Here is a 14,932-nt window from a genome sequence, read left to right on the forward strand (position 1 = left end):
AATGACAAGGATCTTCCACATAACAGAAGAGAAGGTGGCAGCCATCTCGCTGTTAATTGCAACCCACTGCTGAATGCTCTTCTGCTTGGATTTGTTGGAAGCAAGATGGTTTGAGACTTTGAGTGATGCTGCATCGCAGTCATCTCTGATCATGTGTATATATAGCAGCACGATAGTAAATAAAGAGGGTAATTTTGGTGAATAGTAGCATTCAGCTAATCTAAGCCTCTAGAAGGATATGCATTTATGACTCTTCTAAGTTTAACATGCCATAATGTCTCTATTTGTTAGATTAGATACGACAAGGATAAGGCACTTAATTATGTGCCAAAGATAACCATGCTAGGGCTCTTTTACCATGTGACTATTTGTGACCGTTTTTAGACTCATTGACAATTTGACACATGGCAGAGTAAATCAACCACCTATTTTATATTTAATTTAACAAATTAGGTTCACATTTATTTTAGAACAACTAGGTTCATATTACCTTTATGGAATTAAGACGCCTGCACTACATCAGCACGATAATATTTGGTTTTACTATTGCGTTTCACAGAATTAAAATGACTTCCAAGTTTATACACACCCCCAGCTGGTTTATGAGCCACTGTTTAGTATTGTAACAGAGCAATATTTCTGCAGTCGTAAATTGAAATCTTTGATTAAATTAGCTAACAAGTGTGCGGACATCAACAGCTGAACAGATTTCAGATTGTTCAAAGGTGAGCTGCAATCTATTTTACAAACAATACTGACCTGACAAGTGACAATCACCCTCATGTACAAAAAAAGGAAAAGAAAAAGAAAACGACGGCGCAATGTGCAATCTATTACGATTAGAAAGAGCTGCGGAAAAGTTACTTCATGCTGTGGAAAATTTGACTCAGGTAGAAGATAAAACTCCCATTTCAATCTTGTTATTACTCTTCAAGTTTTTGGTGCTTTTGAAGGAACACCTTTGATCTTATATCAGCCTAGCGAAGGATGAAACGAAACGTCAAATTAGTACCCAAGATACAAAGTGCTGACAAGATGAAACTTGAGGTATACTATTTACAAAATTCTACCTGGCGAATGGGCTCGGGAATGCGATAATTACTACAGAACTTCACTATCCCAATGGCTGAGTCAAGTGAAATGCGATGCCCAACTGAGATGTAGATCGGCTTCGACAAACCAGGGCAGGAGCGCATTGCCTGGGATAAGTTAATAGTTTAGTTCCAACAATAGAAACCTTTCCATTATCAGGAAATATATGACAGAAATGAAGTGAAGGATGCATTCAGAGGTCCAATATAGAATCTCCTACAGCTCCCCATGTTGTCCCAGACTGTCCAGTCAATAAAATTAACTCCTTGTTGCAGTTTTCTTTTGCTTCTAATTGTCTTCTCAATTCAGATTGGTTAAGGCCATCCACATGGTGCAGCTGGGGCATTCAAAACACTGAGGACTTAGTCTTCTCTCAGAGGATCAGAACATCAGAAAACCATCAAGTACTTGAAATGGTCGGAAAACAACTAGATGAGAGAACTTCAATAGGAGTAGTTGCAATGGCAGTAATATTAATACATTTTTTCCAACTCCAATGGTCGGCAGGTCTGCAAGGACACCAAGATGACAAGCTAAACCAAAACCTGTTGAACATATGTAAGTTAGAGGGTCATGCATTCAAGTAGTTTATTGATGCAGCTTGCAGTGTATATACATAACTAGACATGCTGTACGCAATCACCAAGTCAATTGACTAGGGACTACAAGGACTGTCAAGATAGTTCGTTCTAAAAGAATATAATATAATCATGTTATGTGTGTGATTCTGCAGTTTTTTTCTAATCACATGAATCATCTTAGTCTTACAAACTAAGATTGCCATGATACTAATCACTAATGAGGTATACCTCGTGGATGAAGTAATCCATTTCCATCAACCATGAGTACCTGTCAGTTCATCAAGTTAAACCATAGAGAAGGCACTGGCATAACTAGTGTTAAATGTAAAACTAGAAGACGCTAACATATCTAAAATTTAATGCCAATGCTTATGCCATTAAGCATTCCAGATCAAAATTCTAGAATAAATGATATTTATGATGACAAATGATTATACATCAGCGCAGACAATTCACACTGTTTTCACAGTCAAAATGGAAACAACATATGACAACATGGAATGCTACAAAGCATAAAGCCACAGTAAACCTATTTACAGAAGGGTAAATTGCAACGACAAAGCAACCTGAGGGTAGAAATGCTGGTTGTTTGTCTTCATTTTTTCCAAGAGTCCTAGAAGAATTGGAGCCTGTAACAAGTAGTGCATGTTGACACTTTTAGCTGTATAACAATATACTTGATGTATATTTTAAACCATCTAACAAAGTAGAATAATTAAAAGAATAGTTAGCATATAACAACAGTTTATCCACGTCCAATCATAACTTGATTTTGCATTGAACATGCTAGACCCATCTATGGTTATACAGATAAGAAGAAAGAATAGTTAGCAAAAACACAATAAATATGAATGTACCCATCTTGATTTTGTTTCATTGTTTGCTTGTCTGCCTGTTCATCACTACAGAAAATGAAAATGTCTAGGCCCCTGAATAATAATACAGAAGGCATGGATAAACTGTTGCTCATGATCTAGCAAACATATGTTTTGATCAAACCAAACACGCCAAAATAAGAGGACACACAATACCTCTCTGAAAGCAAGAAATCCTGGAATATATGGCACTTGCAGCCGAACAACATCGAACTCTTCGTGGACAACTTCTAAGGTACCAGCATCTAAAACTACCAGTGCAGCACACGCCGTGGAAGGGTCTTCTTTCGAGAAGCTAATGTCAACACCTCCTATATACTTCAGGTTGCCCTTATTATTAGCATTGCTCTGATCTGAATTTGAGCCCATTGAAGGTAAATTCCACCCAAAATCATCCTCAAGAATGAGCTTGCTCTTTAGCATGTCTTGTGTTCTACAGCACAGGAAAAAACCAGCATGAGATGTGAACTGACTCCTCTTGATTGGTGAATGGTTCTGAGGGTATACTTGGCCCATTCTTGTTTCTGCTGCATCAACTCACAATCATCTCCTCCTCCTGAAAATCGTGGGGTATTATCCATTCCTCTTGTGTTCCTCACAAGCGTGCAGAATCTTGCACAGCGGTCCGGAAATCCAAAAAAAAAAAAAAAAACGGCTGCAAACCTGAAAAATTCTAGCTGCGTTCTGCATCAGCATAATGATTTGTCTTGAACCGTAAAATTTGAGCACTGTGGAATTGCGGGGCGTACTGACAGGGAAGAGAATCGAAGAATCGGATGGCGAGAGAACTCGCCGAGATTCTCTCACCTGATACGTCGCCGTCGCCCGATGCCGCCGCCGGCAAGCCTACCCTCTCCTCTTCCCCTTCACCGGCCTCCACTTCTCCCCGCAACCGCAACTCCCGTCCTCCACCTCGCCGACGCCCGCCTGCTCGTGACCGTGGCAGCCCTCGTGATGACGACGGCGGCGGAGCCGGAGAGGCGACCGTCGCCGGCGAGGCGGCGCGAGAGATGCAGAGGAAGTCAGCGAGACACGGAGACTGACAGGTGGGGACCACAAAAGAGAGTTGACAGATCGCAATCTCGGCCCATCTCGCTTTGCCCGGGAAACTTGCGACGGATGGGCCACAATTGCGGCCCGGATATGTCATACAATGGGCCTTTACTTCGAAGAACTTTTCCTGATGGGACTGTCTAGGCATGTGGCGTGTGATTTTTGAGAAAAAAATCACCCAATTTTTTCTCCCCTCATATCTGCATCCAACGGTAAAAAAAAAAAAAAACAATACAGAGAAACCGTCCAAGTAGCATGTGATTGTACTTATTAGTAGAGTAGTATTCAGTAAAGATTAACACAAATATTGCATTTATAACTAAAATTACAGTGTTTTATAACTAAAATTACATTTATAAAAACAGTAGATATCGCATGTAAGTGCACTGTAATTTTAGTATAAGTGCACTGTAAATTTTGGTAACTAGAATATTTGTCGTTTTAGTATAAATATATTGTTTGAGAAACCATGCAGATATCTGAAGTGTTAAATGTTACATTTATAACTAAAATTACAGTGCTTTATAACTAAAATTACATTTGCAAAAACAATAGATATGGCATGTAAGTTCACTGTAATTTTAGTACAAGTGCGCTGTAAATTTTGGTAACTAGAATATTTGTCGTTTTAGTATAAATACATTGCTTGAGAAACCGTGTAGATATCTGAAGTGTTAAATATTGCATTTATAACTAAATACAGTGCTTTATAACTAAAATTACATTTGTAAAAACAGTAGATATGGTATGTAAGTGCACTGTAATTTTAGTACAAGTGTGTTGTAAATTTTGGTAACTAGAATATTTGTCGTTTTAGTATAAATACATTGCTTGAGAAACCGTGCAGATATCTGAAGTGTTAAATATTGCATTTATAACTAAATACGGTGCTTTATAACAGTAGATATGGTATGTAAGTGCACTGTAATTTTAGTACAAGTGCACTGTATTTTGGTACCTAGAAAAAGAAATAAAGAAATAGATAGAAGAAATAAATGGCTACTGACAATTTGACATGCGTGATGTACAGGAATCCATCGATACAAAGTCAGGTTGACTCGGTCATGGACTCAACTAACCCTGCTTTTGCACAAATCTTGGAAAACATCGTGCGGCTAGAAAAACATCAAATACTATGAAAAAAATCACCCGGCAAAAATTTAGCAAAATCGTTTCGTTTCCGGATTCGTTCATACTACAATTTTCAGATAAAATTCTTCGAAAATCATCTGAATGAGAACTCGTACGTATAACCAATCATTGAGAGAATATGAAAGCTTGATGGTGTGGACGATCTTGCCGAAATCAGTCACCAAAGTTTTTTTTTGGGCATTTTGGCAATGTTGTTCAAACTCGCTCAGCATGGTCGTGTTCCTAAATTCTCTCCCTAAATGTTTTTAGGCCCGTTTGAAACTCCTTATTAGATTATAGCATATTAGCACATAAAATGAGACGGCCCATGAATAATTACTAAACATTATAAATTTCAAAAATAGATTTCTTTGATTTTGGGTAATCTGCATTTCAGTAAATGAAATGGGAGAGCTCTGCTCTCTTTCTTAAAAAAAAATATTTCTTTGATTTATTTTTAAAAAACTTATATACATAAATATTTTTTTTACAAAAACACATTATTTAGTGGCTCGAGAAACGGTGCTAATGAAAAAGGATAATGTTGTAATTTGGAATTGAAGTTTTGGGCATGATGTGCATGATCATGCCCAAACTCACCAAAGCTTTTGGAATTTTCACAATCTATAACCTATTTCAAACCCGTAGACCACGATCGTGCTGCTTAAATCTCTCTGCAAATGTTCTCAGTCTGAAACTCTCAACTCGGTATCGATATATACTCTGAACATTCTGCATACATCAATCAACACAAGAAACCAAATCTGCAGGGAGAGATCATCCGACTGCTCTGCCGACGTACTCGACGTCGAAGAGGAGAGTGGAGTTGGGCGGGATGACGCAGGAGGTGGGCTCCCAGCCTCTGCACCCGGCTCCTCTCGCGCCGTAGGCCAGCTCCGGCGGCAGCCTCAGCGACCTCTTTCCACCTGAACATTCAACCACATTTCCATTCAGCTTCACCATTTCACTCTAAATTGATACAAAATCGAGGTGAATCTGATCGAGTATGGTGAGTTCATTTCAGATTTTTGTCATTTTTCAGGGTTCAGTTCAGGCAGGGAGACGCACCGGCGAGCATCGGCGGGATCCCTTCGCCGCCCACTATGCCCTGGTCCCATCCTTTGATCACCTGAAGAATTATCAGTGAATATGCAATGTGAGTGATCTTGGTATCAGAGATGAGTCTAATTCATCGTGTAGCTGCGTAATCTGTTGCCGATTAGTACAATGTTTGAATATCTTGCAGAATCTGTTAGTGTGCTTGATTGATTGATCGTGTTTACCTCGCCGACGCCGACGCGGAAGGTGAGCGGCTTCCCGCGCTTGTAGCTGCTGTCGAACACCGTGCCGTCCTCCAGCCTCCCGGTGTAATGCGCCTGCGAGGGACGAACGAAACACACGGCGAGGTTAGCAAGAACCCCGAGACCTCGCCTCGCCGGCGGCGGCGGCGGCGGCCGGTGGGCGGGCAGGTGCGTGCTGTCGTGCTGACCTTGATGAGCTGCCCTTGCTCGGCGGCGGCGCCGGTGCCGACGACGCGGTCGCAGAAGGCGAGACCGTTGGGCGCCACCTCGAGCGGGCACTCGCCGCCGGACGCTTCCGCCGCCGCGGGGAGCACGTGGGAGAGGATGGCTGCGGACAGCACGGCGGCCACGGCCTCGCGCCGGCGGAGGGCGACGACGGGGGTGCTGTTCTTGGCGGCCACGGCGGCGCCGGCGTTCCGGCTCGGAGAAGAAACGGGAAGTTTCACGCTGGGGTTTGGGAGGCTGAGCAGGAGACGGGACAGCGGCGAGGCGGTGGCGGCGGCGGCGGCGGCGGCGGCGGAGGGAGCCATGGCTTGCCGGCTCCGTCCTCTGCTGCTGCCTCAGTTCATTCCAAAGCTCCCCAAACCAGAGAAACACAGCGTAGCGTTGCAGAAACGGATAAGGTTTAACGTCTTCTGAATCGTGGACGAATCCTTGGACGACGTGGGTCAATCTCGACCATATGTATTGGATCCAACGCGCCCAAAGTAATGTTCTTTTTCATCCTTTTGGAGCGCGTCCTGGTAGTTTTTCCCCATGAGGGCCTCCTGAACCGTACCAAAAACATATACTTCCTTCTAAAAAAAAACATATACTTCCTTCTTAAAAGAAAAACATATATTTCCTCCGTTTCAGTTTATAAGACTTTCTAGCATTGTCCATATTCATATAAATATTAATGAATCTAGGCACACATTTATATAGATGTCTAGATCATTAACATATATGTGAATGTGGGTAATGCTAGAAAGTCTTATAACCTGAAACGGAGATAAATTTAGAGAATTTCTATATTATAGGAAAATCGTAAGAAAGTCTTCGAAACAAAGATTTAATCCTATACTTTTGTTTTAAAATCATATAAAATGGACAATTCTACAAAAAAAATTTAGAGGAAAATTACAAGAACTCTAAACCCTTGAAAAATTTCATGCGAGTCTATTTATCTAATTTGATTCATGTGTTTTTTCTGTGGTCTACACAAACCACTACTCCCTCCAGTTTGAAATTAGTTGACGTTTTAGCTCTGGAAGCATTGTGTGATATTTCTTGACGTTTTAGCTTTTTTGGTGCATCTTGGACCTGCTTGCCCCTGCATGCATGCAGCCGGCCATTACTACTCCCATTATTTCCAACATCATGCATGCTTTGCCTTCTCGTTTCCTGTTCAACCATTGCCCTCCCACGCGCTGAGTAATTTCCTTCTTCTATGCCTGCTTGTTGGCTCTTTGCCTTCTACTCACCTCCTTGTACTACTTTCGCAATTTTCGCCATGGAGCAGGTCATGGCTCTATGTTCAAGTTCATGTTAAACGGATGGAGTATGTAGGGAGTTGGAGCGTCAAACTAGCTAGTATTGCACAGCATAAATAGATGGAGATGGCAAAGGGGATTCTGCTGCAAACCAGCGCCAAAATTTGAGTTATTGGCGGCAAACGCACCTGGCAAAATTTTTGTTAGCAGCGCGCGAGTGCATGCATGCCAACAGTAACACGTCTACAGTGCCATGCAAAAAAATGTGGCCACCAAGAATCGAACTCAGGACTGGTAGCTTCACTTTTGCATGAGATGGCCACTCAAACCAAGAGCAGGTTATGATTTGGTATGCCTCAAAACCGTATTTATTAGGGGTAAAACAGGAAGTAGGCACACTGATTAATCACTCATTGGTATGTGTAATCCTGTCTAAAACGTCAACAAATTAGGAACTAGAGGAAGTATTTCTATATTTTTCTTATGTTTTGTTGTACTCTATTTTGCATTTACGTTCACGTTTAAATCCTTTGCTCTTTTTCCATTATTCCATTTTTTTCAATACTACGTTTCAAAGAACCATGTAATTTGGATTAAATATGATGGATTTGTTTATGTGAATTAGTCAAATATTATATATTACAAACCTTAAAAATAAATTTAAACACAAAGCAGTCTAAACAATGAACAGTTCTAACGTTTAAAGTTTACGGAGAAATCATGAAGTAAGCATTGCTCAATTGTTTAGATTCTTCGTGGTGGAACCAGCCTACCTAGATACAAGTTCTAGATTTGACACATGTGCTCACAGTCACGGCTAATTATTCTTTCAGCGGTAGGTGATGTACCTGCCGACAGCGAGACAACATGGTGACTTCGTCAATCTCGTGATATGTCGACATAGTCTTCCGAAAGGTCATAGCGGTAGAGTGTGCATGTGTGCATTCAAAGCAGTGAGAGTACACGCATTGTGAGCAAATGCGTATGTATGTTTCGAAAAGATTTTGTAGAAATCGAATTTTTTTGGAGCATGGCATGAGTAATCCACGACCAATAATCTGAGGTCTGAGATTTTGTTAACACATGGCAATTGGCAAGTTGATCTGGTCCACTCGTGCTAACTAGGAATTTATGTGGCAAAACCAAAAGTGGCCCCCGCATGTCATCATCACCGTCCTCCCCTCTTCTCTCTAGCTTCTCTCTCTCTCCTAAGGGGGCGCGCGGTCAAATTGGAGCAAGGGCTGCCGAATCGAAGGAGAAGTCGCGGTCGTCATCTATGTTGGGACCTCCCCTTTGAACTTATCTAGCAAACAGTGTGAGTGTCTTACCGGAAGACGGCGGACTATGCCGATGCTACCTTTACCTTTGACCTCATCAGCTCATCACTTCTGTCGACCAGTCGAGGAGCGACAAAGAGGTGCCTGGCCGGACCGCCACCGTTGACTCGCTGTGGAGCGCGTCCCACTGGTGGAGACGAACCAAGAGTCGGTGAATAAGCCGAAGAACGAGCGGCTCGGGACGAGAACTAGGACATGGTGACGCAACCACCACTCAAGCTCAAGTTCCACCTCCACGGCTCCTCCTCCTATTCTCAACATGATTGGGTGGAGGCGGCGAGCCCACCCCTAGTGGTGGGGAGGAGCGTCCCACGAGGATGAGCATGAGTGGTGGGGAAGAGCCCACTCCAGCATCACAGGACCGCAGGAGTACCTAAGCGCGGAGTTGCTGGGGCATTGGATCCTCTCCTTCACCGATGCCTTCTCGCGGATGGCTGGCTCCCTCGCCTCCCTTCTCTTTTCCTCCACTGTGGCTGACCACCAGAGCCACCTCGTCACCGACCTCCCTCTCCTTGCCGACGAGCTCCTATGAAGGAGAGGGGAGAGATGGAGTAGGTGGGGAGATGTGGAAGTCCACTTATATGTGGGCCCACTTGTTTTTTAATTTTCTTTTTGCTGAAACACGTCAGCAAAAACAAGCATCCATATTGTCATGGGATCTGACTTGAATGGTTTTACTATGATGGGGTTGAAGATTTCTGATATTGCAGTTTAGAGTTATCAATTAAACTCGGCGGAAAGTTGAGGAATGAAAATGGACTTATTCCTCCCTAGATCTCTGAAAATTTCTGGGCCAAAGCCTTCCTGGCCTGCTCAACATTATCCGGCCCATCTACCCAACACACCTCATCTTACAGCCCATACAACTACCCAAACCTGACATCCTTCATCAAATTTCTGCAGGCAACCAACGTGATTCTGAACAAATGCGATATAATAAAACCCATCGATATCCTCGTATACAGTACACTCATGGCGATCCAACACCGTCGCTGTCTTCAGTTACACGAACGCACGATCTCGCCGGAAAGACCGCCGCTTCGGCCGGCGAGCCACCGGAGTTCGGCGTGTGAGCCTCCAAATCCGCACCACTTGGTTCTCTCTCTCTCTCTCTCCCCACGCACAAATGGCGTAGCAAAACTCGTTAGGTTTCGGTCATTTTCACAGGCAATTCTGATCTCTCAATCTCTTCCACACACGCCGCCGCCGCAGTAATGGCTCGATCTGCAGCATGTGCCTGACCAAACTCTCGATCCACATCCATCGATACATCGGTTAATAAGTCAGGTTTTGTACTTTCGTTTGAACTGGTCTGCGAGGAAAAACAAAATAAAAATCTTTGTTATTGGAGAGACAGTTTGATCACAAATCACTCCTGTGATCGTGGTCCAAAATCCAGTAATTGTCGGTGTCAGTACTACCGTTCTGTTGACAAGTAACTCATGGTGATTGATGCTCATCTTCTCTTCTGATCTTCTCCTTGACAATTGTAGGAAATGATTAATTCCCAATTTTAGACTTTGTTTAGATAAAAAGAAAAGAAAGAAGGAGAGACAATCTTGCGAAGTTAGGTTTCATGCGTTGCAAACAGCGGCACCATTAACAGGAGCATATCGTCATCTCTGACATCTAGTGAGTCAAGTGACACAGCCCAGGACTTGGGCCAGATTACCAGAATGGATAATTGGAGTCGCTCACCTGCTCATGATCCATCATCTCTCTTCTTCTGTTGCTTTAGGTTGCTTGCTTCACTGCATCTTAAGCTTGTACTAATGCAAAACTTGCACTCAAAAAGATTAGTGTTGTTGTTTTGCTAACCACACACACAGACATGAAGTCAGAAGCTCAGATCATCTGCTCTTCTCCTGCATATGCCAAAGCCCTCCAACTCCATGTTTCAGAAACCATGACAGGAGCATCCACACAACCAATTTTTAGCTTAGTGATCAGCAAAGCAGCATTGTGTATGTCATGTCAAAATCCAGTGATTAATTAGTGGAAGGTGACTTAATCCAGATGCACCAAAGCTATATTATCCTTATCCACTGAAGCACCCAAAAAAAGTCTTTCAGGGACAAAAGCGCAGTGCAGTGCAGACGGCAGGCCTGCTCAACTGTATTTTGACCGGCTGCTGTTGCGACACTACCAAGTACACCAAACCACTTCAATCTCAAGCTTTCTTTTTATGGTCCTGGATCTCACTGGCGTCATCTCTTGACATCTTAATTTTATTTTGGAGCTTGCTAGGCTGCTAGTTTCCCTTGATTTGCTCTTTTCGACTTATTCACCGAATTATTAAAACATATTATTTATTACATGCTTAGAAACATACGTTTTCTAAAAAAAGACATTCTTCCACCACACATTATTTAAGGTGCGTTCGTTTAAGCGAATGACTGGAACTCTTCAGTCACACACAAAACAGATACTCCCTCCATTTCAAAATATTTGACACCGTTGACTTTTTAGCACGTGTTTGACCGTTCATCTTATTAAAAAAAATTGTGAAATATGTAAAATTATATGTGTACATGAAAGTATATTTAACAATAAATGAAATGATATGAAAAGAATAAATGATTACTTAAATTTTTTGAATAAGATGAATGGTCAAACACGTACTAAAAAAGTCAACGATGTCAAACATTTTGAAACGGAGGGAGTATATCGTTAATATATGATTAATTAAGTATTAATTACTTTAAATTTTAAAAATAGATATGCTGAATTTTTTTGCAAAACTTCTATATAGAAATTGTTGCACAAAACACACTGTTTAGCAGCTTAGGAAGCTTGCTAGCAATATATTTTCCTAAAAAAAAAACTCAAGCTTCTTTTTTTTTGTCCTCGATTTCTTTGGCGTCATCTCTTGACATCTTAATTTTTCTTTAAATCTGGTGCCAGCTAATTTCCCTCGATTTAATTTTTTTCTGAATTTTCTTTTGATGCCATCAGGAGAGCTAATTTTTTCTTTGGTGTTGACGTGTGAAGGGGGGGATCAGTACAGTACGAAGGCAATTTAAGGAGCCGTTTGGTTTGGGTGATGCCTTAAAAATGAGGCCTATTTATTTAATTTTCCTATCACTAGGGAGCCATGTGCTAATGGTACCAAGACAGTATTAGTGCTGGGCGTGTTGTAATTGTGGTTTTTCTAGGACCATATTGTGTCCTCTCCTAAAAAATTGATTATCCATAATGGTCTTTGGGACAGAGGAAGCTGTATCCTGGTATATATGTCGTGCATTGCATTAATGCTTTGCCATCAACTGAATAAGCTAGCGCTCAAATGCGTTGGTCACCATGTAGTTAATGGAGTGAAAACAGTGGTTTGCACCGAGCACACTGCTTCTTGAGTTATCAGCAGTTACTAAAATTTAAGTTTTAAAACTTAATTTTGGAGGCTTTTCATCAAAAATTATTTTTCAGTATCAGCTTTTAAGAACAAAAGAAAATAAATTCTATAGATTAATTTTTGTTGTTTCGCTTATTTCGTACAGCTTATCATTCATCGCGTAAACAATTAAAAACGCAAATACTAGAAAATGACATAATATCAAATAAATAGAAAGAGTGAGACTTCGAACTCAGGCAATGTCTTAGTGGAGCTAGCTGGAAAACCTCTCGACGTTTTTCAATGCATAAACAATCTGAGACTAGGATTTGTTGGAATGGCTAATTTTCTACTGTAAAAAACGAGCTAATTCTCCTTTGCCGCTGCAACTTACCTCTCACTTCAATGACAAACCAGCGACCTAATATGGAAATTTTTTTAACACTCTGTTTTTAAAAGGATGATGTCCTAAATGCATGCAGTCAAATCTTAAACTCTTAGAACATTCAGAGATTAAAAAACATTAGTATTTGATATGGAAAAAATGGTATTAATATATTTTTCATAAAAAACACTATATGGGAATATTTTTAACAAGTTTTATAAACATATAACTAGAAAACGTAATGATGAATGAAACATATACATTAGAGAACCATGTCCATGTCCATGTCCAAAACTAAAGGTAAAAAAGAATAGAGGGGTATCATTGCATTCTAGTGACAGTTATAATCTTTTTTTTTTCTCATGGATAATTTATTGAGCAATGAAAAACATTAGCAGTTTAGCATCCAGTTAGTAATACTTTTTTTTTCTTATTGTTGTTTGTCTTTTCCTAGCATGTTTCTTCAGAACATAAAAGATGCTACTTTTCGCTTAAAAGAAGGGGACCAAAGACCAAGAAGAGGAGGAGAAAGAAAATATGCTGCTCGATGGAGTGGAGATCCCTTGAAGATACCACAGGTTGATTCAGTTTCAGTTGGCGAGTTGCATCGACACGATTAAAAACGGCGAGGATTCGGTCCGCCAACTCCATTCTTTTCACTGCCAATCGATTACGTGCCTCAATGTGGTTTCTATTCAACATGGTTCGAGTAGCAACCGATGATAATTTTCTAGCAACAATTCTAATAAAACGCTAATATTAAGGAATGATCATTATCAAATAATTAGAAGGGGGTGAGGCTTTGAACGCAGGTCGTCTAGCCCACTAATTTGTGGAGCTAGCCGGAAGACCCCTGCGTATTTTCTCTGGCAACAATTCTAATATCCAGGTTTCTACGTAGACGAGCGATGTAATGGGTTGGTGTTGCATAAGAACATAGTAAGGTTGAAGCAAATATAGCTTAGTCTTGTAGTAGCTTTTTTATCCTTAGTTACAAGGTTTGGGGTCTAAGTATTCCAATTATAACTTTAACTATGTATGTATATCTATTTATGAATGTCTATTATTATTAATGGAAAAAAATTTCTCTGCCATACATGATTCTTCAGTTAATTGGCGACACAGGTTCAGTACAAGCAGTACAACATCAACAATGAACAGCAAAAGGTGCAGTACTAGTACAATAATCCCTTTGCTTAACTCTGCATACTAATTACTTTTCAGGTTAGTTGATGCCTTGATGGCACTGTTAAACTTAACTAAACTACCTACCTAATCCAACTTGCCTCTTCTGCATGCCATATTGCCATGCATGCATCGTTGCCATCGTCAGCCGTCAGAGTTGAATAATGGACAGCAATTTGTATCCATTCTCGGAGAATGGAGATTGGGAGAGGCGATTTGGATTAGAATTTGTGTCGTGTTCATGGTGCACGTGTCAATTCGAAACGGTGGTTATTTAAGGAGTTTCGTTGATTTTCGTCCTCGAATGGGAGCTCTGTCAACTGGCTTTGAGCCTGAAAACGGCAGGACACCAAACCATGGATCGATGTCTGATACTATAGCTGAATACTCGTTCATCCACAATTCAATAGTATTCTCGAAGAAGCTTTCGGCCCCATTATTTGGCCAAACAGCATATTTACAAACGAGAATTAATTTGTGAATAAAACTTTTATATACGTGTTTTTAGCGACCTAAAGATAAAGGTTGAAAATAAACTTCAATAAGAAAACCTCAAAATCAGCTTTAAATTTAAGGTTGAAAATTTGAATTTTGGCTGATAAGCATGAGCTTAAGCGAAAAGATGGGGCCGTTTGCCATCATTCATACGTGATCTTTGTGAAATTTATTGCTGGAATCAATGTGCGAAATAATCTTTTCTGGCTCGCATTCAGCATCATTTCACCCAAATTCTTCCAAAAAACAAAAATCTTCGAACTGGGTGAGCATCTGGACAGAGATTGATGGGAACATTTCAAGAACCAGTCTTGTGAATTATTGATGAGAAGAAGATATCAGAACAAGAAGAAGAAGTAGAAGAAGAAGGAACAGTGCTACGGATGCAATCAATAGTGTATACTTGTGGTATGAACGACGTATTCAATGGATCCGCGAGGTAAACGTCGGCGATCTGCACTGTGCAGGACATGTGAATCTTCTCATATCTGAATTAGATATGGGAGTTATTCTGATGAGGATTTATTCTGATGATCCGGTGAGAATGCTACAATTTGTCCTTGCTTCTGCTTTCTGTGGGGTAAATGCTCCCATGGGATTCGAAATTTGGAATTTTGAGATACGAAGATTTGGAATTTGATGTTCCCAACTGTGGAATTTGAGTTTGAGATAAACGTTATCTTACTGTAGCCGC

The 14,932-nt window shown here is 40.9% G+C and overlaps 2 protein-coding genes across 6 annotated transcripts; both read right to left on the reverse strand.

Annotated features, from left to right (window-relative positions):
• Window positions 1-3,471, reverse strand: LOC127776197 (uncharacterized). 5 transcript variants are annotated; one of them, XR_008018113.1, is made up of 9 exons: window positions 3,056-3,462; window positions 2,705-2,981; window positions 2,240-2,302; window positions 1,902-1,941; window positions 1,573-1,637; window positions 1,313-1,429; window positions 1,071-1,199; window positions 865-977; window positions 1-128 (listed from the first exon to the last, which is right to left on the reverse strand). XR_008018113.1 is itself a non-coding variant. In XM_052302555.1 (9 exons), exons 2-9 carry the CDS (start codon window positions 3,127-3,129, stop codon window positions 924-926), a joined length of 819 nt encoding a protein of 272 aa, XP_052158515.1. In that variant the 5' UTR covers window positions 3,130-3,225; window positions 3,356-3,471; the 3' UTR covers window positions 153-923. The 5 variants fall into 5 exon arrangements, 3 of the variants coding, with proteins under 3 accessions (XP_052158515.1, XP_052158517.1, XP_052158514.1); XR_008018114.1 differs by lacking the exon at window positions 1-128 and adding an exon at window positions 130-145; XM_052302555.1 differs by lacking the exon at window positions 1-128 and having other exon boundaries at window positions 153-977; window positions 3,056-3,225; window positions 3,356-3,471.
• Window positions 3,472-5,364: 1,893 nt separating this feature from the next.
• Window positions 5,365-6,640, reverse strand: LOC127775990 (peptidyl-prolyl cis-trans isomerase FKBP13, chloroplastic-like). Its single transcript, XM_052302304.1, has 4 exons — window positions 6,222-6,640; window positions 6,016-6,108; window positions 5,801-5,861; window positions 5,365-5,658 (listed from the first exon to the last, which is right to left on the reverse strand). The coding sequence occupies exons 1-4, from the start codon at window positions 6,561-6,563 to the stop codon at window positions 5,510-5,512; spliced, it is 645 nt and encodes a 214-aa protein (XP_052158264.1). The 5' UTR covers window positions 6,564-6,640; the 3' UTR covers window positions 5,365-5,509.
• Window positions 6,641-14,932: the final 8,292 nt, after the last annotated feature.

This window comes from Oryza glaberrima, chromosome 6, assembly GCF_000147395.1.
Source record: "Oryza glaberrima chromosome 6, OglaRS2, whole genome shotgun sequence".
NCBI lineage: Eukaryota > Viridiplantae > Streptophyta > Magnoliopsida > Poales > Poaceae > Oryza > Oryza glaberrima.

Coding starts and splice junctions, on each gene's coding strand:
- LOC127776197 (XM_052302555.1), bottom strand. CDS start 3,129: ATGGATAATACCCCACGATTTTCAGGAGGAGGAGATGATTGTGAGTTG. Junction 1,638..1,901: donor TGGATTACTTCATCCACGAG/GTATACCTCATT, acceptor TATGTTCAACAG/GTTTTGGTTTAGCTTGTCAT. Junction 978..1,070: donor TTCCCGAGCCCATTCGCCAG/GTAGAATTTTGT, acceptor ATCCTTCGCTAG/GCTGATATAAGATCAAAGGT.
- LOC127775990 (XM_052302304.1), bottom strand. CDS start 6,563: ATGGCTCCCTCCGCCGCCGCCGCCGCCGCCGCCGCCACCGCCTCGCCG. Junction 6,109..6,221: donor AGCAAGGGCAGCTCATCAAG/GTCAGCACGACA, acceptor CGTCCCTCGCAG/GCGCATTACACCGGGAGGCT. Junction 5,862..6,015: donor TCCGCGTCGGCGTCGGCGAG/GTAAACACGATC, acceptor ATAATTCTTCAG/GTGATCAAAGGATGGGACCA.